The 27,958-nt window shown below is 34.5% G+C and overlaps 1 protein-coding gene across 1 annotated transcript in view; it reads right to left on the reverse strand.

Annotated features, from left to right (window-relative positions):
* Positions 1-5,727: 5,727 nt before the first annotated feature.
* The window catches only part of LOC106468267 (ciliogenesis-associated TTC17-interacting protein-like), a 31,024-nt gene continuing 8,793 nt past the window's right edge, over positions 5,728-27,958 (reverse strand). The window contains exons 2-4 of the mRNA XM_013928686.1: positions 24,914-25,155; positions 13,680-13,682; positions 5,728-5,823 (exon numbers count right to left, since the gene is read on the reverse strand). Of these exons, the coding sequence (XP_013784140.1) occupies positions 5,728-5,823; positions 13,680-13,682; positions 24,914-25,155 (341 nt within the window). The remainder of the gene's footprint in view (positions 5,824-13,679; positions 13,683-24,913; positions 25,156-27,958) is intronic.

Genomic DNA, 27,958 nt, shown 5'->3' on the forward strand with positions numbered 1-27,958 from the left:
AAGTTACTTTTTCATTTTTTTAAGACCTATATGAGAGTGGCGGTTGGGAGTTTTATACTGTAGGAGTGTTGGGTGGTTCTGTTTCTACTTTCAAAACTTAAATAACTTTAAGGGTAACTGCCTTCCCACATCTGGCTGCAGACAGTGAAAGGCAGTACGAGGTGAGATCTTGTGGGTATAAGCACTCACCTATGCACCCTTTTTTTGATTTTCCATGATGGTGAACTTGTTTCACTTTGGCGTTTTGGATTTTACTTGCTAGATCGGATACCCCTAATGCTTTTTGGGTGCTATTACTACAAGCTTTTCCATTTACGACTGTGGATGACTGATTGGAAGCAAAAGTAGATGCATTAAATGATTATATGTATGTATATATATCTGGTCTGTTTCAATAAAACTACATACCATCTTTGAGGAGCATAAATACATTTTCTTTCTCATTCACCTCTTCTTTGTTATAGGATCCTGCCAAGTAGCTGGTGTTGCCTCCCCGGGGTTATGCATATTTCCCAAAATCTGCATCAAGCCAGTGGTAACAGAAAGCACTCACCTCTTCTGTCCTGGCTATACCAGTGCCCATTATCAAGATGGGGTATTCCACAAGACCACTATATTTATCCTCATGGTATTAACCTTACTCAATTACTGTTCCAGACTGTAACATTTTATGGGCTATCATGGGAAAAGCTGGCACCAAGAAAGTGACTGCCCACTTTGGTTTGCACTTACCAGCTTTTTAAAAAAGGGTTTTTCTGTCACCCATTGCACTGTTTCCAGTAAAAGACCTTTCTGGCAGGCATCTGAAGAAGATCTGGGCACTTTTCCATGTTTCCCCAATACAAATTCTCCCCCCTTCTTCTAGTGGAGCATGGAATATCCTTGTCTAGTTGTATCAAGATGAGGTATACACACACACACACACACACACACACACACAGTATGGTCTGATCAAGCCCTAACCACACTAGGCTTGCTGAACACTTGTGTGCAGGTACTATGTTGGTCATGAAAAAATTTCACCCATCCATATGACACTTGTATTTTTTTGTCTTTCTCTCTCTTCCATCTGGATGAAGAGTATATCCTTGTCAAGATGAGATGCAGTCTCCCATTGATGTACCCATGGAATCCGTACCATCTGGTATCACAATCCATGAGCTTACCCTTTGGATAATTTCTGTAGGGAGCTCATCTAGGTTTAATATGTGTACCAGTCCCTCCACTATTTCAGTGTGGGATTCTAGCTATTCTGTATGTGGAGGAGAGGTATTGTCTTGGAAGTTAACATTTTGCTAACCTAAAAATGTATTTGTATTAGATACCTCCATGCACTTTCCCACCTGTTTTTCTCCACTTCCAGTGCACTTTCTTCTTGCCTCATCTAAGAATGAAGTTATTTCGAGTGCAAGTGCTCAGGGGAAGTTACTGTGCAAGAAGGTTATGTTGCCTTCTATTGGTGGAGAACTACCATTGCATGATGATGTCACCATGCACTTTCACAGATGGGAGTTAGTTTAAGGCTAGTGTCATGCAAGTCTCATAAGCAGGTGCACAAGGGATCAAGTTATTCTGTGTGAAGAGGTATCTATTGAGAAATAATTTTTCAGGTAAGGAAAATGTTAAGGTATCATTCACCTTTAAATTTCAAAAAATATCACAATTTATTTTTGTGCTTATTTTGAATCCTTAACCCCTTTACCTTCAATGTCCAGTGCAAAAAAACAGTCTTAGGTAAACCTAAATGCCTTTAACTCTTACAGCACAGGCTTGTTCCCTGGGACCGACCTCATAACCATTTTGTGCTTGTTATAGTTTTCATGCTATAATTTTTAAATTAATAAGTACATGTATATGTTAATGAAATTTGGCAGAATATCAGTAAACATTACAATGCTTTCATACTCAAAATATCAACTTTTTTTTATTAAGTCTTAATGTTTGTAAAGCAACGTTTTTCTTATGCCTTTTTTTTTCTTTTTTCATGTTGTCTATCCAACATGCAAAGTAGTTTTCATTTTAAGATTAAAAATACTTTTATGCATTAGAAAATTTTTAAATTTCATATGTGAAATCTTTATAATGTCAGATTATCATGATAGTTATCAAATGTTTGTTAAGAAAAAAACTATATATTTTATCTGTTATTTTCAGTAATGAATCTCTGTACAGGTTCAGTAGATTTGACCTATCTTGTAACCACCATAAAAAATTAGGAAATAAATATAAACTATGCCTTTTTTATTCCAGAATGACAACAAATTATAACACTAAAACATAAATGTTTAGAGTAAATCGCTTAAATCTCGTAACATTATACTTTTATATATATCTATTATTTTTATTATATTGACCTTTCAGCCGTGCCTGGCTAACAATACAGAAGTTACAATGATGCGGTGCACATGCACTCATGTTACCGTATCCAATAGCATAAAACTGACTACTACTTTTTAAAATACAGTCATATTTCAATTACTGTACATTGTATATGTATATAGTTTATTCCTATTTAGAAATATGTTTTTAAGCTTATTTTTCTGAAACATAGAACAGTAAGTAAAGAAGTAAAGCAAACAATTATATCTTCTTGTTACGACCTTTGTACTCAGTTGATGCTTGACGTAGGCTGCTGAGCCTTTTAAAATTTCACGTGTGGAGGATATGAAACAAAATAATATTTTTAGGTTTTATATATATACAGTCGAATAACCAAAAAATCATAAATTACTATATAAGTACCATAGAATTCCTCTATAATTTATCAAGCTTAGTAACAGCTGTATTTCAGTCTTAAAAAATATGAAATTTGAGCAGATTAAAGACACAACCTACCTCCTTGAAATCTTGGTTTGAAAGAAATAGATGGCATCCTAAGAATTTAAAATGGCTAATAAAGCCACTATGGGGACATTATGAGCTTTCAATTGGTTATTTATGTCATATATAGAAGTAAGTGTATATTAAGGAGCATTTCCAAAAATGGAAAGAGGTGGGTGGGGTGCCACTGTGTTTCATTTATTACATGAGCAATATCTTAGCAAATAGAAAAGATAAGAGGTTCTTATTTTATATTGTCAAGATCAGTAATTTGAGTTCCTAGTTTGTACAAAACTATTATAGACTTAGTGTTATGCCTTCACAAACATCTAATTTGAACCAATGCTACATTTAACATACCACGTGACACACAAAAATCGATGTTTATCTGTTGTTGTTTTTTTATATTTAATTTTAGTTTAAGGAATTGAGTAATGTATATAGTACTAAAATTTGAATTATAACCTACAGTTTGATACCAAAGTTATTGATATAAATTCATGAAATAGTAATTCAATAAAACTTTGAATGAGATTGGCTTTTATGTTCACTGTGTTACAGTCTTAATAAATTTCCACTTTAATTTAGATAATCATACTACCATGTACATTTATATGTTTATTAAGAAACATAATCCACTGATACTATATTTTGGTCTTGTATTGTTAAAAAAAAGTAATTACCCCTATGACAGAGAAACAATTTGTGTTAAGTGACATTCTATCATAATCAATCACATTCAAACCAAATGTGTAGATAATCAACAAGGCAGCCTGATAGCCTAAGTGAGAGAATGTAAAATCACATTAACGTTTTATTCAGGCAAAGGAACTTGACAATGAATTGGGAAGGACATGAACAAAGTGGTAAGAACATGGGAGGAAAAAGACAGAACCATAGCAAAATGGTGAAAGATAGTCAACAAGGTCACCCAATAGCCTGAGATTGTAGAAACTGACAATCCTTATATAAAAAACCAGGTAAAAAAGGCCAAAATGTAGGCAACAGTAGAATAGCCTGGTAGTAGAGAGCAATATGCCACTTTTGTTGATAGAGAGAGAGAGTAGAAAGATGATATGAACATGATAAAAGAATAACATAGTCAGAGAAACCTGACTGGAAAGCAAAGGATAGGACAAATCCTATGCATGAAGATAAAAGGATGACACTCCTGAGTGAAAGAAAGATATACGAAGCTGGGATAAGAGTGGCCAAGATGGAGGCAGAGGAAGAGGTGCCATGAATGCCAGTCAGTGAAGAAGAGAAAATAAAAACAAAGCCAGCCAAAACAGGACCCAACAGAGTGTTGCAAATCATGCCAAAACATGTGGGAGAAGACAAAGAGGAGGATACACATACAGAAAGAGATGAGACCAGTCCTGGCTGAAGACATCCATAGCTAAAGTCATTGGGTGAGATACTGGAGACTAGAAGAGGGAGAGTTTTGTATTGAGTGACGTAGCAAAGGCAATGATCATTGGTGTGTCCAACTGGGAACAAATCCAACAAAATACCTGAGGATGGAGTGATCATTCTATAGTAAGAATCCTCTCTGGTCAAAAAACTTCGATCCATCACATGTTCAAAGCTCCTGGAAGACAGATCATAAGTCAAACGCAATATCCAACATGTGGAAAGCAAAGGTCCCTGAAGTGAGTCCCACCATCATGATTAATATGGAAAATCCCCACAGAATTGTCAGAGTGAATTATAACCAAGTGATACACAAAATAGGGTATGAAATAGGAAATGCCCAATGGGAAGCTAAGAGTTCTAGAACATTGATGTGGAAGGTACACTCCATAGGTGACCAAACTCCTAAGACTGTGGAGTTGTATAAAAATGCTCCTCAACCTGTAAGAGATATATTGATGAAGAGATGGAGATCTGGACTAGGGGGTAGCTATGGGATGCCAACCACAGTGTTGGCACAATCTAGCCATGAACAGCATCACATGAGAGAACCGAGAATTATGAGAGATTTTCAATTGGTCAACTTAAGTCCATTGAAGAAGGCTCATGTGAGTCCAGCCTATAGGGACAAGATGTTTCAAAGATGTAAGAGTCTCCAAAAGAGATAGAACCTCTTGTACAGGAAGTATAGGAGAGGCAAGATAATTAAATGCTCTGTTTAACACAGGCAAACAGGGGAAAGTTGAGCCCAACTGAGTCAAGAATTGAAAAAGACGCCAAGATGAACCAAATATTGAGTCAGAGTCAGGAACAACTTGAAAAACTGCACTAACCAACACAGAAAAGCCACATCTTAGAGAAGTGATGTGGCCAAGAAGGAGACCCCTAAGAAGAGGCAAGGAGGAGCAAGTCATCCATGTAATAATGGGAATGAAGTCCAAGACTGGATGTGGTGAGGAAACACTCTCATGACTCGGTTAAGACATACAGTTTGTTTGTTTTTTGAATTTGTGCAAAGCTACACAAGGGCTATCAGCACTAGCTGTCCTTAATTTAGCAGTGTAAGACTAGAGGGAAGGCAGCTAGTCATTACCCCCAACACCAACTCTTGGGCTACTCTTTTACCAATGAATAGTGGGATTGACTGCCTCATTATAATGCCCCCCACGGCTGAAAGGGCAAGCATGCTTGGTGTGACAGGGATTCGAACCTGCGACCCACAGATTACGAGTTGAGCGCCCTAACCACCTGGCCATGCCGGGCCTGAAGACATATGGAGTTGAAGCAATGCTAAAGGGGAGAGCTTGAAACTGGTACACCTGATCATTGTGTAGGAAACGACATGAGTATGGGACAATTGGAATATGGAAAAGGCATCTCAGATGTCAACCTTAGTCATTCATGGTCTGGGGAAGAATGATCAACAGAGTAGAAGAAAGATACTCCTCTATCTTGAACTTATGAACCACCCGATAATGCTTGAGAGAGGAAAGGTCAATGACAGGATTCCAGTCTCCAATCTTTGTGGGGACAACAAAAAGATGAGAATAAAACTGTGGAGAAGGGCATATGATTTTCTTGATGGTTCTCCTGTCAAAAATATCCAATACCATGGCCTTAAGATGCAGAAAAAGCTGAGAATATGAAGGAGAAGGAAAAGAAACAGGAAAAAAGGACAGAAGGGGAAGTAAAAGAAGTAAAGAGAAAGACCATACATTAAAACATGAATGGAATAAAGTTTCACCAAAAACAGTCCAATGGTCAGCTCTACAGGGCCTGAACTGAATAGATTCAAAGATGGGATGTACGACAGATAATCTGACAGAAGTGATGATGGTGAGAAACAGCAGAGGGATGAGAAAAGAAAAGATCCACAAGGTTGAGGTTGTGAGAGAAAAGCAACCAAAGAGGAAAGGGAGATCTAGTGTTGGGCAGCCTTGACCCAAGTTTTCAAGACATTAAGAAGAAAAGAACCCAGATGCAGGTCACAGAAGTAAGAATGGGAAATATGAAGGATAGAGAGAAGAAATCATGTCTCAAAAGATTCCAACAATAGAGGAACCAAGAAAGCAGGAACAAGACAGAAGATAATATCCTGGCCATGGGATTAGGATCAAACATAGATCCCATTACATAAGTAATCAAGGAAATGTTTAAAAAAAAAGGCAAAGATGAGTTAGAGGTTAGCCTCTCAAGTGGGTAGAAGGGACTCCAGTGATTCAGAATCTAAGAAGAGAAAATGGGAATCGCCATAAGCCATGACAAAAGAATCCTGGAGTAGTACAAAGATGATGCAGGAATGTGTTAAGATGGAAATATATGCCTGAAGAAAGAATAAATACCAAATAATTCTCAGTGTGTGAGTCATATTAAGAAATGGAAATAATCAAGACATATGAGAAAAAGAAAGTAAAGAACAACTCTGAAAAAATCAAATCTACAAATAGATTTGGAGGAGTAACACTGTCCTCAACAGGTTAAGAATCTAGTGCAAACCAGGGAGTTGGAAAAAACTGAACAAAGTTGTCACCCTCATGGTCAGGTTCAGAAAGAGAACACTTCAGACAGGAAGATAAGGCAAGGAGGGAATAAAAAAATCACTACATGATGAACTATGGCAATAACATCTTTGAATGGTCAATGTGCTTCCAGTGGCCACAGACAAGGTAGGGGCAGTGTCAGCAACAACAACAGAACTATGGGAGTAGGTAGTAGTCACTTTCACTTGAGAATTCATTGTTGTTGTAGCAATTCATTGTTGTAGATCAAGTTTTTAATGAGTTATTTAGTGGCAATGTAGCTGTAAATCAAAGTCAAAACAAACTGACAGGAAACCAAAGCAAGTTAACACAATGAAAAGGAAGTACAAATCTTACAAGGCTGATTAAGTTTAAACTGAAAGAAACATGACATTTAATGTCAGTGCCAAGGATAAGAATGAAGTTAATTTTAAGTGCAAGTGCTTATGGAGACCTACTGCACATGGAGGATGTGTTGCTCCCTATTGGACGGCTATTGTTTGATTATTACATCATGCCCTAGCACAGTTCACGTTATAACATGTCTTAGGAGAGAGAGATTTCAAGGCTAATGCCATGTACAAAATCTCAAAGACACAGATGTGTGCAGAGAAGTAAGAATATCATTTTTCAAATATTCTATCACAACCAAATAAAACACTGGGTAAAACAAGTTTATACTTCTTATGATATCTCAGACAAGATAATTAAAAATTGTAAATTTAAGAACATGAATAAGATTGACAAAAAAGTACAGAAACAAGTTGAATCAAAATGCAAAGGTTATATTTTCAAACCTACAACTAGGGACTCTAAAAAAAGTAAAAAGTTTTTGGAAATAGTGTCTACATTATTTTCTCAAGCTACAATCCTCTATTTGAACTCCATGTCTACAGTGCTTATCAAATTTAGTGGAGTCAAAATAGGGATTTGTACCTTGAGAAAGTAATGTATACACCATTTCCAGTCTCATTTGTTTACTTTTTTTTTTAGATTTCCTAGTTGTAGGCTTGAAAATATAATCTTTGTATTTTGATTCTACTTGTTTCTGTACTCTTTTGACAATTCCTATTCCCCCCTTTTTTAAATTAACAATCTTTAATTATCTTGTTTCTTAAGTTTTTTATGTCCATTTATGGAGAATAAATTTTAAGCTATATACGTGCATATGCATTCAGTTGAACGCTACATGTTTTTCAACAGTTTACTGCTGCAATGACTTTTTTTCCACCCCACTATTTTTTACTGAGCTAGGTGGCTTAATGCCTGAGGTTATGTGTAAACAGTTTAACAAGCATAAAGTATAAAGGAAGTCACTCACAAGAACATTGCATATATATTATGTATTTACAGCTATGTAAATCAACTTTGAGTGAAAAATAATCAATTTTTTTAACAGGTCATGGACATTCGCAGCATTTCTAGGTTTTGGTGCAAAATACACAGCCAATTTTGTTGTAGTCTTGTGAAACAAAATATGAAAAAATAATAATAATAAAATACGCACTCACAATTTCAACGAACTATGAAAATCAATATAATATATCACCCCTCACAATAGTAGAGAAATTTACTATGGTAATCATTTAGTGTTAGAAAACTCACCAAAACAATCGCACAAATCCACTTGGTAAGGAACAGTTTCTATTGTTTTGTACATTGACTTGGTAAGGAACAGTTCCTACTGTGTTGTATGTTGACTTGGTAAGGAACAGTTTATACTGTGTTGTACATTGAGACAAGGTACAACAGCAAACTAAAGAAACAATGAAGAACAGAAACTTGAGAAATGATGAATCTTCAATGCGGCAATTTACAAATAATGTGCTAGAAGTTGCACAAACTATTTTCCAATTAATGCGCATAAGTAAAACACTGGATGGTAGAAAGTGAAGGACTTAGAGAAATTCTTCATGGTAAAAAAATTAAGGTGCTTGAATTAATTCTAAAACTACCCTGTGACATACTCAATACTGCATTCATTACTACTGTCCAGGTTTTAGTAAAATATTCATAGCCATTTTTTTTTGTAGCAACTTGTAAAACTATAATCAATAATAATAAGGCCGAAAATACTTTTATAACTATAAACATTATTTACTCTAATAAAACGAAGTGTTTTTGACTAGTACAAAAGTGATTAAATGGCTTCTACATTTCTGTGATGCTTGAATAGCTTCAAAGGGATTATTTTGGTAACAAAGAACTTAGAAAACTTAGAGGGTGGAAATCTCAATTTCAAGAATTAACTTCAAAATTGCCCTTCAACCTTCACAGGAGTTTTAGTAGCTGTGCATAAATTTTGGCACAGTATACTAGCCATTTTTGCTGTAGGCTTCAGTACTTGAATGGCTTTGAAGAGAAACTTAGCCAATAGTGATGAAATCTCTCCTCCTATTTCAAGAATCAACATAAACATAATCCTATGACTGGTGCAGAAGTTTTTTTTTAGTAGGTTTGCTCTGGTTGGAATACAATATTCATAGTTGTAGGCTTGTGAAACAAGAGTAATATTTATAATAATAATAATATGCAGTAGAAATGGAAAAATTTTGTCTAACAATTGCAAAATCAACTATTTTGCTATGACAAATATTTAGTTGTTTTAACCATTGAGACAGAAGGTCTTCATTATTGTTTCAAGAACAAGTCTGCTTCTTAAGATGGTTTTTATCTATACGTTCTCTTAGAATTTTTGTGAACTTCCTGGGCAATCCTTATTATCATGGTTCATGATACCGTCTGTGATGAATTCCATTTACTACTGATAATTTCACCCACTTCAAATCAATTCAATTGAAATATCTTGCATTACTCACACCAAAAACTAGAGGAAGAACTGTGTTTTCTCTCAGGCAGTGTGCAAGTCTTAATTTCACATCAAATCCTCTGTCTTCATCCAAATGTATGACCAAACACATATTTATTTCATGTATACTGCTATTTATTACACACAGTCACATACTCTAGTAGTTAACAACACATTACCTCTGCTTCCCAGAACAATTTATTGGTCACCTTTTCCAGTTACTTTTTAGTACAATGACTTGGTAGCTTTGGTTCTGTAATCTATTGCTGTTTAAGAACTGTCACACTTGACTCATTTTACATCATAATATCTTGTAGTGTGTAGGAGGTTCTAGGCCTCATTTAGGCTATTTATAAATTTGTGTACAAAATGTAGTTTGAGTTAGCTATATAGAAAGTAGGACAAAGATACACAGTTGGTTAGTTAGATAGCTAGAGCTAGATTGTGTGTTTGTAAGTGTAGCCATAAAGAGCATATCGTGGCATTTTGTATTGTAACAATAGAGTAGAGAAGAATAATTCTCTTGTCAATTGTATTCTAAAACAATTGAACAAACCTGTGTGGACTTTTTGACAAAAAAGAAGAAGAGACAATTATTCAAAGCTCTTGATACAACTTGTGGACAGTAATAAGCCATAGTAGAATGGGTTGATCATTGGAGAGAGCAACGTCATCCAATGCTAGACTCAATACAGCCAGTTGCACCTGGATATGAAGGCCAAAAGAAGGAATTGCAAACTGTCTATTCTGAAAGAGCACAGCCTACTGGAGAAGGAATAAACAACCCCAGGTAGGATGCTTTGGTAAGGATTGAAGTTTAGTAGCATATTGCAAAATAAATTGCAAATGGCAGAAGTTAACAGGAGATTCATGAGATTCAGTGTACAAACTCTGGACTGGAGAAGTGCAGAAAGCCCCAGTGCAAGGCCGGGGTTCCAGATGGTGAATGGGGTCCAACATCTTCAAGGCAGAGGCCCTGGTAGAACCATAGACCAGAGACCCATAGTCCAGTTTTGATCAAATGAGAGCATAATAAATCTTAAGCATACAACATCAATCCACTCCCCTAAAGGTGCAAGAGAGAACATGGAGGATGTTCAGTGCCCTTGTACACTTGACACTTAGCTGGTTGATGTGAGAAATGAAAGTAAGCTTATAGTCAAAGATAAGTCCCAAGGAGTTTGCCTCGGGAACCATGGGAAGAACAACATGACCAAGACGGAGATCAGGATGAGGGTGAAAATCCTGTTGGTGTCAAAAGTGAATGCAAACAGTTTTGGAGAAAAAAAAGGTAAAACTGTTTTCTGTGGTCCACTTTAACAAGTGATTGAGGGCAGTTTGAAGCTGCTGCTCAATAAACCTCACATTCAACAACCGACATGAGATGTAGAAATTGTTGACATAGAGGCTGTTTAAACCGTAAAAGGAAGCTGTTTAATGATAGCATTGATCTTGATACTAAAAAGTGTGATACTCAAGACACAACCCTGAGGGTCTCCAATTTCCTGTATGACTTGGAATCACTTGTCTAGTAAAAAGTTATGAATAAAAATGGGTAGATGGCCACACAAACCATTTTAATGGAAAACCCTCAAACTGCTGTACCTCCACATAGTGTCATAAGCCTTCTCAAGATTGACTAAAAGAGAGATTACATGTACTCTCTTGAGGAAGGCTTCCCTGATTAAGGTTTCAAGTCAAATCAGGTGGTCTATGGTGGAGTTCTATTGATGGAACCCACACTGGGTGGGTAAGAGGAGGTTGTTTGATTCAAGAAACCAAACAAGATGAGCATTAATCATTCTCTCCAAGACCTTACACAGACAGTTAGTCAAAGCAATTGGATGATAATTAGAAGGAATCTTGGAATCCTTTCCAGGCCTAGAAAGAGGTAGGGCAATAGCCTTGCATTAAGCATCAGAAAAACATTCTCTGGATAAATTCAGTTAACCCAATGACTACCGGCTACTAACTTTCTTAGTAGCCAATGCAAGTCTTTCTATATGTCATTTCACCAATAAAACTATTGGTTAAAAAGTTTTGAAACTTCTCAAGAACTTTCATAAATGTACATAGTTTAAGAAACATAAAGCCTGTAACTTTTGATATATTTATTTTTTTTGCATTATGATCTTTAATATCTTGGAAAATTACATTAGGAAATGGTATTTATAAGAAATGATTACAATATTTATATTTGTTCCAGATTTGAACTGATTACTTTTTATGTTTTAGTACATTATTTTGCAATCCTAAAAAAATGTGTATTGTCCATAAAATGCAAATTTTATCTATTTTTTAATAATCACGTACTCTCCTTATGGTTTCAAGTAATATATAGGACCCAAAAATAATATTTGTAAATAAACCTAAACAATAAATGAGTATTTTTGTTTTTAACTAAGATTTTATGTTTATATATGTACATAAAAACATTTTAATTTTCTTTCATAAATATATTTTTATTTCAAGTTTATGTTTATGTTTCATTGCAGCCATACTTTTGTTTATTGTGCCAAATAAACCGTAGGGTCAGCAGCGTGAACTTTGTACATTTTTCGTAAACTATCTCACCCCTGTTGGGGGTCATTCTCGTTCAGCCCAGCGCGGACGCATTTGAACATTACTGTAGATATGATAGTAAGAAAACTTAAATTCAAAAGAATATAAAAAATCACACTCTTTCAGTTCAAAGCCCTAAGTCTAATTCATGTAAAGACTTTGCACCCGCCACTCAATAGCTCTTAACCCTAACAATCGTGGATCAACTTCTTTCCTAAAAAATATATCTATTTTGAGTCAATTTTTCAATATAATAATTAATATAAACAGATATACGATGCAACATGACTTAAGCTACTATATAAAAATAATAAAAGTCACGTACATCCCATGCAGTTTTTTCCAGAAGCAACTTTTCTAACGCTTATAGAAAAGCACTATTGGCCAATACTAAATACAACCTCTACATAAAATGGCAGTTACTATAATAAGCACCATCCACATTCATATTGTAAAATCTTGAGAACAACGTTTCGTCATGTGCTTTCCTTATCATCTTATGATTTGTCAAATGTGAGATACAGCGATTGGAATAACATGGTACTGAAACTGACACCTTCGACTAGGATTGGCTGAAAATTTTACAACTGAGGTTTAACACGCACAGATGCAGTTTTATAAAAAAAAAGACTAGAAAAACGTTTAGATACCAATCACAGATGGCAGGACCAGTGTTGAAGTGGAAGGAAATATCTTAAAAAAATATTCTTCTTAGAGGGCATTTATTTACAGTCTAAAACGTATTTTATGAATTTTTTCATTGAATTCCTCTTTAAACTACATTAAATAATACAATTTTGTACAAATAATTGAATGTTATGCTACTATTTACAAAAACAAAATATGAAATCCAACAAAAGATAAGTTCTCTATCATTTTTTCAATTCACAAATGTGATTTTGCCCTCACAATAGGACAAAGTGGCCACGGTAAGTAACAGGTTAAAGACAACCAGAAGAAGAGCAAGAGAGGCAAAAGAGAGATGGCACAGCATCTCATAGTGAACATCATCAGGTCCAACTGATGTACTGCCAGACCAATGAAGAGTAAGCTTGAATTCCACCAGCGTAAGGGGGCGATTACAGTCATAGAAGCGATTGGCCTGAAAGAAAAAAGGTGATCGCTCTGCTTGAGAGTTGATGGTCAAGAAGGTGGGGGAACAATCAAAAGTGCTAGAAAGATGAAAAAAGCTCTTGCAAAGAATATCAGCAATGCTCTGTACATCAGCAACTTCCTGGCCATTGGAGAGCAAGATGGAACGGGGATAGAAAGCATATCTCCAACTGACTCTCAAAATCTTGTCCCATATGAATTTGGAATGGATGGTAGAAGAGATGCTAGTTGTAAACTTAATGCAAGATTCCTTTTGGCTTTGATGTCCGACCTGCTGAGCATGGAATAGGCCTGCTGGAAACCAATGTGGTTAGAAAGAGTGGGATACCTGCTATAGGTATCTAAGGCCTGTTTCTGAGCCTTCTGTGCCTGCTTGCAGGCTGGAGACCACTATGGACAAGAATACCATGGAAAACGTGTCAAGGTTTTGGGTATAGAACAACCAGCTGCTTGAATGATGCAATCAGTTACTGCCTCCACACAGTCATTAATAAATAGAAGACTAACGACAACAGGATTGAATTCCAAGAGAGAGGTGAAATAGAGTCAGTCAGCCTGGTCCAACTTCCACTGTGGCACTCAGGTTGGGTGGCATGGACCATGGCTAATCTCCCTGAAAACAATAAAAAAAATTATCACTGCACAGTGGGTCACTATCAACCCTCCAAGAAAACCAAGATAAAAGGGAAGGGGTAGACAGATAAATCAATAGCAGTAAAAGACTGACTAGGTGCATGAAAATAAGTAAATGAACCAGAATTGAAGAGAGAAAGGTTGTGATCTGAGAGCATAAGCTCTACAGAATGACCCCCCCCCCCATCAAGATCAGCACCACACCAAAGGGGATTGTGTCAATTACAGTTTCCCAAGTGTTCAATAAGAGCAACAAGTTCTGCTTGACCATATGTCTCTCTGGGAGGCAGGTAGAGAGAATAAACAGTGATGGTATGACGGCCTCCAAGGCTGAAAGGCAACAATAGAGGCAGGTTTTAGGAATGTATCCTGTAAGGAGAGACACACGGGATGATAGGATTTGATCAAAGCCTTAATGTCATTCAAATTATAAAGAAATCCTCAACTATTTCACTGTATCAAAGTGGCCATTGTTATATAGGTGGATGAGAACTGGGCAGAGAACCCTTCTGTTTATGACCATGTCATTTTTCTTTACCATAAGAAGGTCTGTTGGCCTCCATGGATCCTGATCTGGGTTGAGTGGGCAGATCTCTGTCAGTAGAAGTAGATTCCAGTGACTGAGGGTGTGAAAGAATAATTGTTATGCATCTAGGGGCCAAAGAAGATGGACCTGGGTAGTCACTGGAAGCAATGGTGGAGACAGAGACAGGAGTAGACACTGAGTTTTCAACTGACAGAGGCATGGAAAGCTCTGTCTGCACACCCACTGTATGTAGTGCAGCAACATACGTCCGTGATGGAGTAGGGTTCTCTGACCACATACAGGTATCAACCTAGAGGGACCTAACACATGACTTGCCATTTTCATTCAAACATAATGTAGGTTGTAATATGAAAATATCCCCTATCATTGGAGAATATTGCTGTCAAGCTTCATGCACAAGGTGCAGTTTACAGCTATACTTCCCATGGGCAGACATGGTGTCATCTGCACAGAAATAAAAAAGAACAAAAGTAGCTAGAACAAAATTAACTAATGACTTTCTTGAAAAGATGGTACATGAACATTATATAGACCTAGAAATAAATGAAAAGTTTTGAAAAATTCTACATTGAAATAGAAAAGTAGAAAATACATAGTATGCCTGCATATCACAACTGTACAGTTCATCAGGGAAATTAATGAAAACAATTATTACTGAATGCATGGTTTAAGTCATAAAGAATATGATGTTGTACACAACACTGACACTTAAATTGTAAAAAAATAAATTAGCAGTTAGTTCCGAGAGATTAATACATAAGAGAAATGCTATAAAATTTAAATATGAATAAAAACTAAATTAGATAAAGTAATTTCCTATCAAAACCTTGTCATTAGTGAAACAGATAATAAAAACAGAAACTACAATACATTTATCACGGAAAAAAATTTTAAAGCTATATGCAGATATAGTTTCATACATGGTTGGTATTATTAGGAATAATTATGATACAATTTGCAACAATCAACTAATTAATCTTATTAAATATGTTATGTGACATCTTATAAAGATAAAATAGATATAAGGTTTACTTTTACGTGATTATAACACTAACAACTTAGACTGATGCTCAAGGACTTCAAATTTTTTAATGGTAGAATAAAAAGTTCTGATTTCCAACAACCTCTTCTATGTATAATTGATAAAACAGTTTATAATAATTTCTTGCTTTGTACCACAATAAGGCACCAAAGCGTGCTTCAACTTGGCACTTCAAAACTCTAAATAGTTTCTTTGCACAGAAAATGTTGTTATTCTGCTAGAATGAGAATTTTAATTTTTTTGTGCCTTGTCAGTTTTCATTAGGTTTTAAGTGAATGTATTTATCCAATGCATATTTTTCAGGCATCATAAAGATCCGGAGTTAAATATTAACTTTATGACGTACAGATAGAAGCCTACTTGTAATAATACATGCAATGCTTAATAATAATAATAAGTTAATTAACAAAAGAAATATATTACTATTTAAAAATCAAAATAATAAGGGATATACCATTTCAATTTTCATCAACGGTACAAAAGAATTATTGCTTATTCTAAAGTTTCATAAACTAAGTAACAAATTCTCTATACTCATGTATTTTTTTTGCTGTAGAAATGTGGGCCTAACCACTCTGGACCACCCTTTTGTATAAATAGTCTAGGCATAGTATTTAAAAGTACCAAATATTAAGAGAGCTAAAATTAGTGGCTAGCTAGGAAAACACCAATGGTTTCTAGTATTTATCCAGTGACCATTAAGGGACACTGAAATTTTTTTGTCAGTTAATAACTTTTTTGTCTATGTATGATTCTGAATATTCAAACAAGTTGCACACAATGGAAAAAAAACTATTAAAATATACATTTGAAGTTTTAGCTACTTGCAATGAGGAACAAGATGACCAAGAGGTTTACAGAGTATGTGTGTGTGTGTGGGGGGGGGGGCTCTATCATTAAGTATACTGATAAAGGTATTTATAGTGGGGAGCAAAGACAGACTATGTAGAACTTCCTCTTTAGATGACAGAAAAAAAAACAGAAATCAGTGTGTGTTGAGCAGCACCTGGTGAGAGGATGCATCCTTCTCAAACAAGGAATACTCTGCATCCAATTGTTTTTCTTTTGGCATAATATTGTGACAGGAGAGCAAAGGTTATTAGGAAAATCAAGTGCTGGTGGTGAAACATTGACCTCAGTCATCCACAGTCCAGGAGAGAAAGAACCTAACACAAACTGAGAAAGATGTTGAGCCAGAATTTAGGAATAACAAGAAAGAGATTCAGAGACTACAAGCTGATGACAGGGCACTAATTTTCCATCTTGGGGATGACAAAAAGTTGGAAATAAGAGCCTTGAATAGGACAGGATGCAGGTTATATGGCTTTACTGACAACAAAGAAGCCACCACATCCTGAAGACATTGATGAAAACACAGGACCAGAGTGATAAGGTTAGAGAAAATGAGGAAAGAGAGAAGATAGAGTATGAAAGAGCAGGAACAGACCACAAGAAAGAATTTGAATAATCGAAGGATTGCTGGTGAAAGGAGACTACAAATTGGGAAAGGCAGGTGCCTACAGGCCCAGATTGCAGAATCTGCTCCAAAGACAAGTTGCTGCTAGGAGCAATGATGGCTAGCCTTGTAGGAGGAGAGGACAGTGAACATAAGTAATTGGATGAGGAACAGGAGAGACGTTAGCATGAGGATCAATGGCAGACTGAGGTACCTACATTTTAGTGTGTTGGGAAACCATGAAAACAATGGAAGATTGCTAGCAAGCAGCCTCAGCCTAGGATTCTGTGATTAGTAACTCCCAATCCTGGCAGAAAGGAACCAACCACATGATAATGAAAACAAACTGACTGGAAAGAAAGAGACAAAAAAGAAGAAAGAGCAGTACCCCAGGCAAATAAAAGGGACTCAAGAGACTAAGGGTTCAAAAAAAGATAGAAGGGTCATGACCACAAGCCATAGTAAAGAAGTACTGAAGACAAGGAAAAGGTTGATACAAACATAGAAGAGTTCTGAATAGGAAAAAAATGGCCTTGAGATATAGAAAACTGAATAAATTACAATATTTTTGGGACATTATATTCTAATGCATATGTTTATTGTGTTCTAGAATACATATTTAAAAACTACCTGAATTTTCTCTTAGACAACTAAATTTGTGAAATTTAACAAAGTATGTAGCACAAAAATATTTTTACTTGAGTACAAACAGGGTAGAGATATAGTGTAGGAGTTGGGTAGAGGAAAAATGAAGAAAAGTTTAACAGTAATAACATCATCAAAACATATAATGTGCCTCCAATTGCTGTTGATTCAGATGTAGAAGATTCTTGAATATGAAAATAAAGGCCTTGGCCTGTTGATTCAGATATAGAAGATTCTTGAATATGAAAATACAGGCATTTGGATGTAGAAACAATGTTGACATGACAATTCATGGTAAAACTGGAATCCAATAATAATTTTTTTTTGGTTCAATGCTATATAATATAAAGACACATAGTACTATAGAAAAATCAAAATTACAATGAGGAGTGAAAGTTGGTTCTTGTTCTTAGAGGTCGAAAGTGCCTAGTCGTAAACACTGATGATTATATATGTATTCAGTACAGAGGAAATGAGCTTATAATCATGGGTTAATGCTCTCAGGGATTACTGCACATGGAGGTTGCACCACCCTCCTATTGGTGGAGGGCTATAACAGCAGGAGTATGGCAATTAAATCATAGATTGGCAAAGTACACATATAAACATGTAATTGTGGGGATTTGTTCAAGGCTTTTGGTATGTGTAGGACATTCCACAGAAGTTGCAAGTGAGATAAGAGCTCTTAGTGGTGCAGAGGTAAGTAGCATTATTGAAACACCTCACTGTATAGTATATTTTTCACAACAAATAATCTGGTTATATTAGGTTGTCAAGAAAGTAATTTTGTTTTTTTTAGAGGAAAAACCCCAAACAACTTGTATATCAAAACAAAACATTTATTAAATGAAATAGTCTCCATTGTTATCGATGATGCATTTCCTCTTACAATCAGTTTGTTAACGCCTTGAATAAAGAAACTGGCTTTGAAGCAAAAAACATGTCAATGTCCTCTTTAACACCTTCCATATTTGCATACGTTTTCCTATTAAGATGGTGTTGCAGCGAATGAAAAAAAGATGGTAATCTTATGGTGGCATATCTGGAGAATATGGTGGGTGGGGGAGAACTTCTTTCATTAACAGTATAAATTACAATGTTTAATTTTCATTTTCTATTACATTTTTATTATAAACATTACTTAGCATTATCATTTTAACATACAGATTTAGAACTATATCTCCTAAGCCTGTTGAACTCATGAAATATTCGTAGAATTATGGCAAAAAATATCACTAACAGAGAGGGTAGCAAACTTATGGAACAGTGCATGCTAATATATATATAAATGAGCAGCATACTGTAACAAGATTACTTTTCTAAATTTGTAATAGAATACCTGATAAAATGTGATTAGAGTTATGGACTCAAGGTATACCAGCAATCTCCCTGCTCATCACCGGCTCATGTGATGAATCACAAGTTCCCCTCCCCCAACATGCTTGTAATAGGATGTAAGTTCATGTATGCAAATTGAATAATTTAGATTAGATACCATTTGCATTAATTTGAATACTGTTATTATATTTTATCATTGTTGGTTGGTTTTTGTACCTCCAAAGTGTGCTAATACTATTTAATTAGAATTTCTGTTAGGGGAATTCTGTATAATAGTGCTATGATTGAAGTCAAAAAGCCACATCTGGTATGTTACGATCTTGTAAAGTAAATATAGTTGGGTGAATTTGTGTATTAGGAAGTTTAAAAGAAACATTCTGAAATATGACTTGAAATTTATAGTTTTTTCATACTGTCTAATTTAAAGGGGTAAATGAATATGAAACTATGTTTAGTTGTTTTTTTTCTTCCAGTTTTCTTTCTTTTAAATGTGGATTCGGGTATTTTTTGTAGTAATAGATATTATTTTGTGTATACTGAAATCTAGAGTCTTTTTACATATATTTCAAATTACAGGAAATTTAATTTTGTTAATGATTTCTTGGAAACAATTATGCAACTCCAGAGAAATATTTTATTGATTAGGGAAGATATGCAGAATAATCTAGTTTGATAGGAAAATCTGATACATTTTAAGCAATCATTGATATCACAACTAGAATTTAACCTAAGAGATATGGGTGTTTTATACCCACAACCATTGCAGGTTAGCTAAAAGTAAATAGTAAATAATAACAAAGGAATCCTTGTGTTCATCTACTGTACTTACAAGAAGTTTTGTTAATACTAATAACTGAGAATCAAGAAATTTGCAACAAAAGATTGAAAAATATTCATGAACAACTTATTTTGTCTCCAAATAAATGGCTTTACGAATTTAACATTTATAAAACAAGTAACTGTTTACCAGATTATATCAATTATAAAGTATTTTATTTATGAAATGTTCATGGTCATGAGACCTACAATGGGTACTTAGGTAGATTTGTATTTAAATTTCAACATGCTTTTTTGAAGAATGCCCATGAAACTCTATAGAATTTTATATAAAATTTTTTAGATAAATGAGACATTGCCTGCTATTGTTGTGAAAGTGGTAGGAATATTTAAGGGTATGAAGTAACCTCCCCTGGAACATGAACAAATTAATGTGATTTTGAATCATGTATGTAATAAATATAAAAATTCATTATATACTAGAGGAATGCCTATAACAATTACCAAATTACTAACTAGAGCATGATTTGATGGTAAAACTTGGAGATAATGATTTAAAAGAATTGAGATAAGATAATTATTTTAGCGAAATATATCACTTTGAGAGGTTGATGTTTCTGTTGTGATAGTAAGCAAGGTACGGTAGATTTTGGAATTCTACCCATTATAAATCCTATAATGAAACAATTTGGTAAAATAATTCGAGGAGGGGGGGGCATTACCTTACCTATATCCCATTATTTCTGAAAGTAAACATTCTGGTGATGTTACTTTTTGCATTATAGTAAGAATACATAGTGACTAGAGCCTATGTTTCTGTGATTAGTTATTCCCAGTTCTAGTTTAAATTACATAAGATTTGTGGATATGAAGATGCAGTTGACTAACCTCACAAAAGTATTCAGTTGATATTATAATTTCATTATATTTCATATTGTAAGGGAAAAAGTTTTCTCATAACTTTTATGTTCTCCACTTTACCAACCTCATAATCATATTGAGAATAGTATTTTTGCAAAAGAATGGGGTAAAACTAGATGCTACTACTTGTGCAATTATAATTCCAGAACTTTCAGGAATACAAGAATGATTTATCTATCCATTACCCACGATTACTGAAAGAAGAATTGAATAGAACATTAGAACATGAGCAGGTAGAACTAAACAATTTGTTGGAAAAATTTAAATGTTTTTGATGATCACCCAAGGAGAATAGGGTTACTCTCTCATCATACTGCACACAAGTAGCTTCCTGAACATTTATAAACCCCTATAATCTCTTTAGTTAGAGAAAAAAAAAAAAAATGAAAAATATCAGGATAATCCTAGAAGATATTATTAAACCTTCAGTGAGCCCTAACTCTCCAGTATCAGTTGTTGTAGTCAATAACAAAACCTCAGAAGCAGTCAGGCTCTGTGTAGATTTCCAGCATATCAACTCAATTACTATAACAGAAAAGTACACTTTACTTCATATTGAAGATATATTAACTTTTTTGGGTAAGGCTCGGTACATAGTAAATTAGATGTATCCTACGGATATTGCTAGCTGCCTGCTGATGAGCTAATAGACCAAAAACAGCATTTATTTTCCATTATGGATTATTGTATTTAAGGTTCTTCCCTTTGGATCGTGAAACACATCAACTACTTTCCAACAACTAACAAATCTTGTTCTGTCAGGGGTACTCTATAAAATAGCAATATCATATGTTAATATAGTAGTAGCCTCCAACACATTTAAGAGGTACCACAACAACTGCAACAAAGTTGCATGAGGATCACTTTTACTGAGCTGAGTTTCCATTTTTAGGTTTGCTCCACAAGAAATTACTATTGATAGCAATAAAGGAAAAGCTATGTAAAATTTTCCTACCCTTAAAAACATGACTTTTTTTGGTCATTTGTGGATATTACTAGAGATGTGTTTCAAATTATGCCATTATTAGTGAATCTTTGGTGGCAATCAAATGTAACGGTGTTGCATTTAACTGGTTTGAAGTGTGTCAAAACTTTTGTGCATTTGAAACAGCACTTAATCAAGAAATCTACTCTGTTGTTACCAGATTACAATGAGCATTTTGAAAATCACTGTGATACACCAGATACAGGATTAGGTGCAGTGTTGCTCTAGTTCAATGGGAAGAACAAAGAGCAAGTTATTTGTTATGCTAGTCAATTGTTAAGTAAGCAAGAAATAAAATACAGTACAACACAAAAAATATGGCTGTGGTTATTTCACCTACATGTAACAGGTAATAATTATACAGTGGTTAGAAAATCATGCTACATTAAAATTATTACTTAATAAAAAATACCACAAAAAATTCAGCAAAGTGAGCTTTGAGACTTAATGAATTTAGCTTTAGATTCATTGAATTGGAAATTCTAATATGATTCCTGATGCATTATCCAAAAATCCTATTTCTGAACATCTAAAAGAGTGTATCTTAATTATAACATCAGGAATTTGTAACTATTCTAACTGTGGTTGGTATAAATTCTGATTTTCATGATGAATTGGTTAGAGCTCAAGGAGATACTCAAGTATTAGAAATAAAGCTGAAAATCCAGCATAATATCATTAAAATTTAAATATTGGAAGTATATTCTGACAGATGATGTAGTATTCATTAAGCTTTACACCTTTCAAAATTCCCAGCAAAAAATGCTTGTTTATGTTCCAAAAGAGCTGCAGAAGTATCATTTACCCATGTTTCATTAACACCCATTGCCTGGAATCTTGGGAATCTTTAAAATAGTAACCTTTTCACAACCAATATCCATTTAAACCCCTTTCTATGAAAGTCACTGAGTTACATTCAAAAAGTAATTAAACAACTATACTATCAATGTATGTCAATGAAATTAACATTATGATGTATGTTATAATTCAAACTTTTAATTCCTTTGCTTCAAAAAAACCTTTAAAAATTATTTAAACTTCAGTTTTGTTGTTACATGACTCACAAGCTGTTCTTGATGCCTCCACTCACATAACTGCTGAAAAAATGTTAAGGGAAATCTTTTGTAGGTTTGGAACTCCTAAGTAATGCTGGGTGTTAAAATTTACTAACCTATCAAGTATGAACATCAATAATTATCACAAAAAATATTCAACCAATTAGAATTACAAAAAAAAAAACAATTAATGTCAGAAAAATAATCAACTAATAATTTCCATTAATACCATTTTCAATTATTCCAACAATTCAATAATCAAAAATATCATTAAATTGATTAGTGTCATGAAAATAATCAACTTAATAAAATTAGTTTTTGATTATTTGAACTATCCATTAATTGAAATATTGGCATTATGATTTTTTAATTATTATTTTGTTTAATTAAAATTTGCAGTTCAATTAGTGTTTCTGATTATTCCAACTATCCAGTATTTGAAATACTATGATATTATGATGAGAAGAAACGTTGTGGAGACCGTGATTTTCCATGGTTAAGTCTGAATATACCAGCCTAACAAGTTGATGAATCCAACAAGTGAACATGAAAGGGGATAGGTCACAGGAAATGGAAGGATTCCAGGGAATAAAAGTTGGGAACCTGAACCCAAAAAGGAGGTAGGATATGCCACATAACACCATAAGGAGCAAAATGGACAAAGAAGCCAATTAGGATCGGAATGGGAGTACCAGTGGGAGATGGAATTTAAGAAAATGAATGTGAAAGCCAAACACCCTTCATAGGCAGCATAGGTCTTAGGGATATAGAATAAAATATGGGGTATGGAAGAGGAAGTGGGTAACATTAAAGGCAAAAACATCTGATCGATGACTTCTTAAACCAAGATATATAATTCATATATATACACACACACACACACACACACACACACATGTTCATAAGCACTTACTTTATACACCTATACTGCTAAATTCCAATCACCGTGTGAGGATAACTAACATTCAAATATTTACCAAGTTTATTGGATTAGATATGACTTTGTACAAAGTCATATCATAAACATTTTCTCTCACTTTTATTACTTTAGACAATTCATGTTGCAACCACTGTACCATAAACAAACCTATTTAATAAAATTTCATGTGGTCAAACAAACTCATGTAGATATAACATTGTTTGATAAAATTAGATGTAAAGTAAAAAAATAAAGTATAGTAATGATTTTTATAATAGTGTACAGAATATGAAACAGTTATGAGCATTCATTGGTTGATACAGTTTTGCAAGTTGAAACAAACTCGTAAAAATGAAGAATAAAACCCATACTAAAGAAAAGTAGTTAAAAGGCATTTATAGCAGTCTATGAAATGAACCAAAGCTAAGTTATTGCAAAGTAAAGTAAATGTAAAGTTGTAATGAAGGCAAACTTAGCTGAATATGCAGAAACATCTGAATGCATGTTCACAAAGCGATAAGCATATGGTTTTGAATGAACTGCACAGGCATAATTTAGACTTAAATAAGTCAAGAAAGCTCACAGCAATTGTATTTAGTGTAATGTTCTATTTTTCAGGAAATTACCCACAGGTTAAGTATTGTTTGAGTGAAATAATTTGCAAATAAAAAAACATAACTGAAATCGAAGCCAGTCATCACATGATGACAATGACATTGTGCCATCATGTAGCATACACGTTGCATTAAAGAGTTTGACTAAGCAAACAGCAAGATGATTCTGAATGGAAAAGCCAATATGCAATCCAGACTCCTCAGACAATAATATAAGATTTGTAACATTTGATCAAGGAATTTATGAAAAAAATTCTGGACAGATAAAGCAAGTGTATTATTTATATAGATAATGCATTTAATATAGATTGAAATCCACTCTATTGTATGACTGAATAGAATGATCTTAATATAGCCATCAAGACAGTGCTTTGTTGTTAGTAGTAAAGCAAGTAATGTCACAGTGCATTTACAGACATACTGAGTTGAAGTCAGAGGTAATGGTCTCTCTACAATTACTAGTTAGGATGTAACTGGAATACTGTGCAGAAGTTTGGTCAAATTTTCAAGAACACATTAACTCTAATAACTCACTGAAAGTGGTTTATAGAAGGGCTACAAGGATGTGTAAGTTTGTTATTGTAACAATTCAGACATGTAACAAGTACTAAGCAGAAGTGTCAATTAAAAGTGTCTCAACACATCTGTTTCTAGAAGTATACTGAGAAATACTTAATTTTTCAGAAATACACTCATGTTGCTTAGGTCTATTTACAGTGTATACCTCTAATAAAACAAATCAAACCTCTACATATTCATGATATATTTGCTCAAGGGTTTCCAGGTTTGGTTTTAAATGAGCTGTAACTGATGTCCCACAGGGAACACCCCCTACAATGCCATGGCTATTAGCATTAACAAGAAGACAGGGCTGTCCAATCCTAGATACAATGTCTACAGTGATACTCAGTTCTCCAACAGCATGATCTTCATCAGAAAAGGTGACTAATGAGTCCGTGAATAAAAGTTGTTTGATGTCTTGAATATCTGTAATGAGAAAAAAAGGAGAGGATGAGAATTAAATTCATTATTTAAATGTGATCTTTATGTACACCATTTTGAAATTGTAATTATGCCATTGGTCATTTATATTAACAATAAAAAAACTGCATCCAAGAAAAATCCATTACGAAGTAAAAGAACTATGTATAAGGAAATATAAAATTAGTAGTATATTTATATTATATTCTTACTCCAGAACTGAGTGTTTTTTGACCTTTGAAAATGAATTACAGGATAAAACATAAAACTATATACCACAAAAAGACAGAAATAAATATGACTAATGCCTTTTTCTTCTGATGCATTAAACAAAAAATACTTCAAATTAGGTAGATCTACTATTGAAAGGTTAAAAGCCTTTCCCTTTTAAGTTTGTTTTCAAACTGTCAACAATCGTATGACTAGCTTTTGAATGTCCTTGACATAAAGCAGTGCATGCATCAATATACACAGAATTCTCCACTTTCCCACCTTCTACATGACTTATTGTGCATACTCATCTACTTCTCAGTCAATATTAGCTACTTCGACATGATCACTCTACCGGGTGGCCAAATACAGAAATAACAGAGATGGGTTTTCTGGACCAATTCAATGTCTCTCCTGTTTCAGATGAATCTTACATCTGGACTATTGTGGGTAAAGTCAGATCATTGGTTCATCTATGAAACCTTTGGATTTTAGACCCCTGGGTCTGACAGATCCTTTAGTCTGGTCTTAATGTTTTTCCTTCTTTCTTCCAATACACTCACTTACAAGTTCTGGATCATAAAAAACAAAATCTACTTTAGAACAAAGCAGTCAAAACTGTTTATCATATTTATCCAGGTGTTTTAATTCCACCTCTTTGTAATTCCAAAGAATCAGAAGCTTGAAAGCCTGTCATGAACCAGTCTCAATTCAGTCTTTATTTCAAAATTGATAACATGAGGTTTTTAAGAAAGTTGCTTCATCATTACAATTTAATGACAAAGGTGGATGTACATGATGCTTATCTTTATATCTATATTCATCTATTATTTTCTTTTTGCCACTGGGAAGTAGTTTATCAGTTCGCTACCCTTCCATTTGGCCTGGCTTTGAGTCTACATGTTTCTGATGATTAGACAAAGTTTCCATCAGTCTTCTCCTTTCACTCAACATTCTTTTACATGGATAATTGACTTATTCTGACTTTTTCATATACTCAGTCTCTTACAAACATACTCAGTTCACCAACCAGCTTCTACATTTTTAGATGAATCAGTCACAACTCCAACTCCCATTTTGTACCAACACATCTGAAGTTTTGGTTTAACACATTTCAAGGTACACTTCAGCCATTTCAAGCCTTAGTCTCCTGTACATAGTCTTATGTCTTCTACACCCACTGCCATAGACACCCTTTCTGTTTTGGGGATGACAGCTTTCTTCCATGAAGTCATCCTCATATGTCACACCTCTAATGGTACCCCGCTTCTCAGTGGTGTCTGACTTTATACCCATTGTCATGTAGCTTAACTATTTCTTTCATCAATCTCGACTTTCTCCAGCTTTGGCTGAATTAGGAATTTATGAAAGCAGAATCTCCTTTCTTCCTCATCCTATAAACTATCTTTCACAGTTGCCCCTCTTTTCGGTTTACCCCATTATGTTGACTTTCACATTACTATTACCACCATGAAAACATCTTCTAATGGCAACCTTGATTGTTAAACATTTTTTTACCTGATAATTATTTCAGCTAGATACTTTTTTCTCTACATAACAGACAGTTATTACCGTATGTCACTGCCAAAAAAGATTCTGTGCATGCATCAAGCCTCTCAATCCTACATATAATAACATGTATTGCACCAGTGTATAATGCAACCACTATTAGACTATAGCCATACACCAGTAATATGGTGACATATCCTCCATGCATAGTACTGACCATGCACATTGTATATAACAATGAGTCAAAACAGACCCCAAAGTAGGGAGGAAAGGAGGGTGGTTATGTGAAGAGATGAGTAGCTAGAACATCATATTGATAAGATTGTGGATGGACCAACGTAGATAAAAAAATTAAAATGATGAGTTCCTTTCATAATATAGTGACAAAAAAAGGAATATTCATGGAGCATTTCACCCATTTGTGAGAGGATTCAGTGGATCATCATTTAGTATGAAACCACATCCATCTCATGCAGGAACAACCTTTGCCCATTAGAAGTGGTAGAGCAAAGTACTTACAAAAGAACCTCCTGTGTGTTGCTAAAGTGTTGCACAATAAAGACTGCTTAACTGGTCTATATAGTTGAGGGGATTGGCAATGTTTGTATTCCTAATGTGAGTATGGTAATAAGTCAAGCCATAAAGCATGTAAGAAATAGTTACCAGAATAAGCAGGCACAGGGACAAATTATCCCAGATCTGTATCCCAAAAAGAATGGAACACCTAACAGCTGGCATAACCATCAGGGATAGTCTGTTTCTTAGAATAGCAGTTGGCTTATACTACATTTCCAGATAAACATCCAAGCTCTACTTCTAATTTATGATTGCATCTACTGGTCTCATACCAGTGGAATTACACTGACCAAAAGGAGAACCCTTCATATCAGCCTCCCCAGTGGCTTAGAACTAGGGCACCAAGGGTTCTCCCAATCTACTAGAATTGAATCTACGGCCTTGATCACCCGATGATATATATATATATATATATATATATATATATATATAGTACGTGTACGTACGAACCGACGTACCGGTACGGTACGGTAGGTAGGTAGAGTACGTAGTACTAACAACTAACCTAACCTAC

The sequence above is a fragment of the Limulus polyphemus genome, unplaced genomic scaffold (genome assembly GCF_000517525.1).
Source record: "Limulus polyphemus unplaced genomic scaffold, Limulus_polyphemus-2.1.2 Scaffold2942, whole genome shotgun sequence".
Taxonomy (NCBI): domain Eukaryota; kingdom Metazoa; phylum Arthropoda; class Merostomata; order Xiphosura; family Limulidae; genus Limulus; species Limulus polyphemus.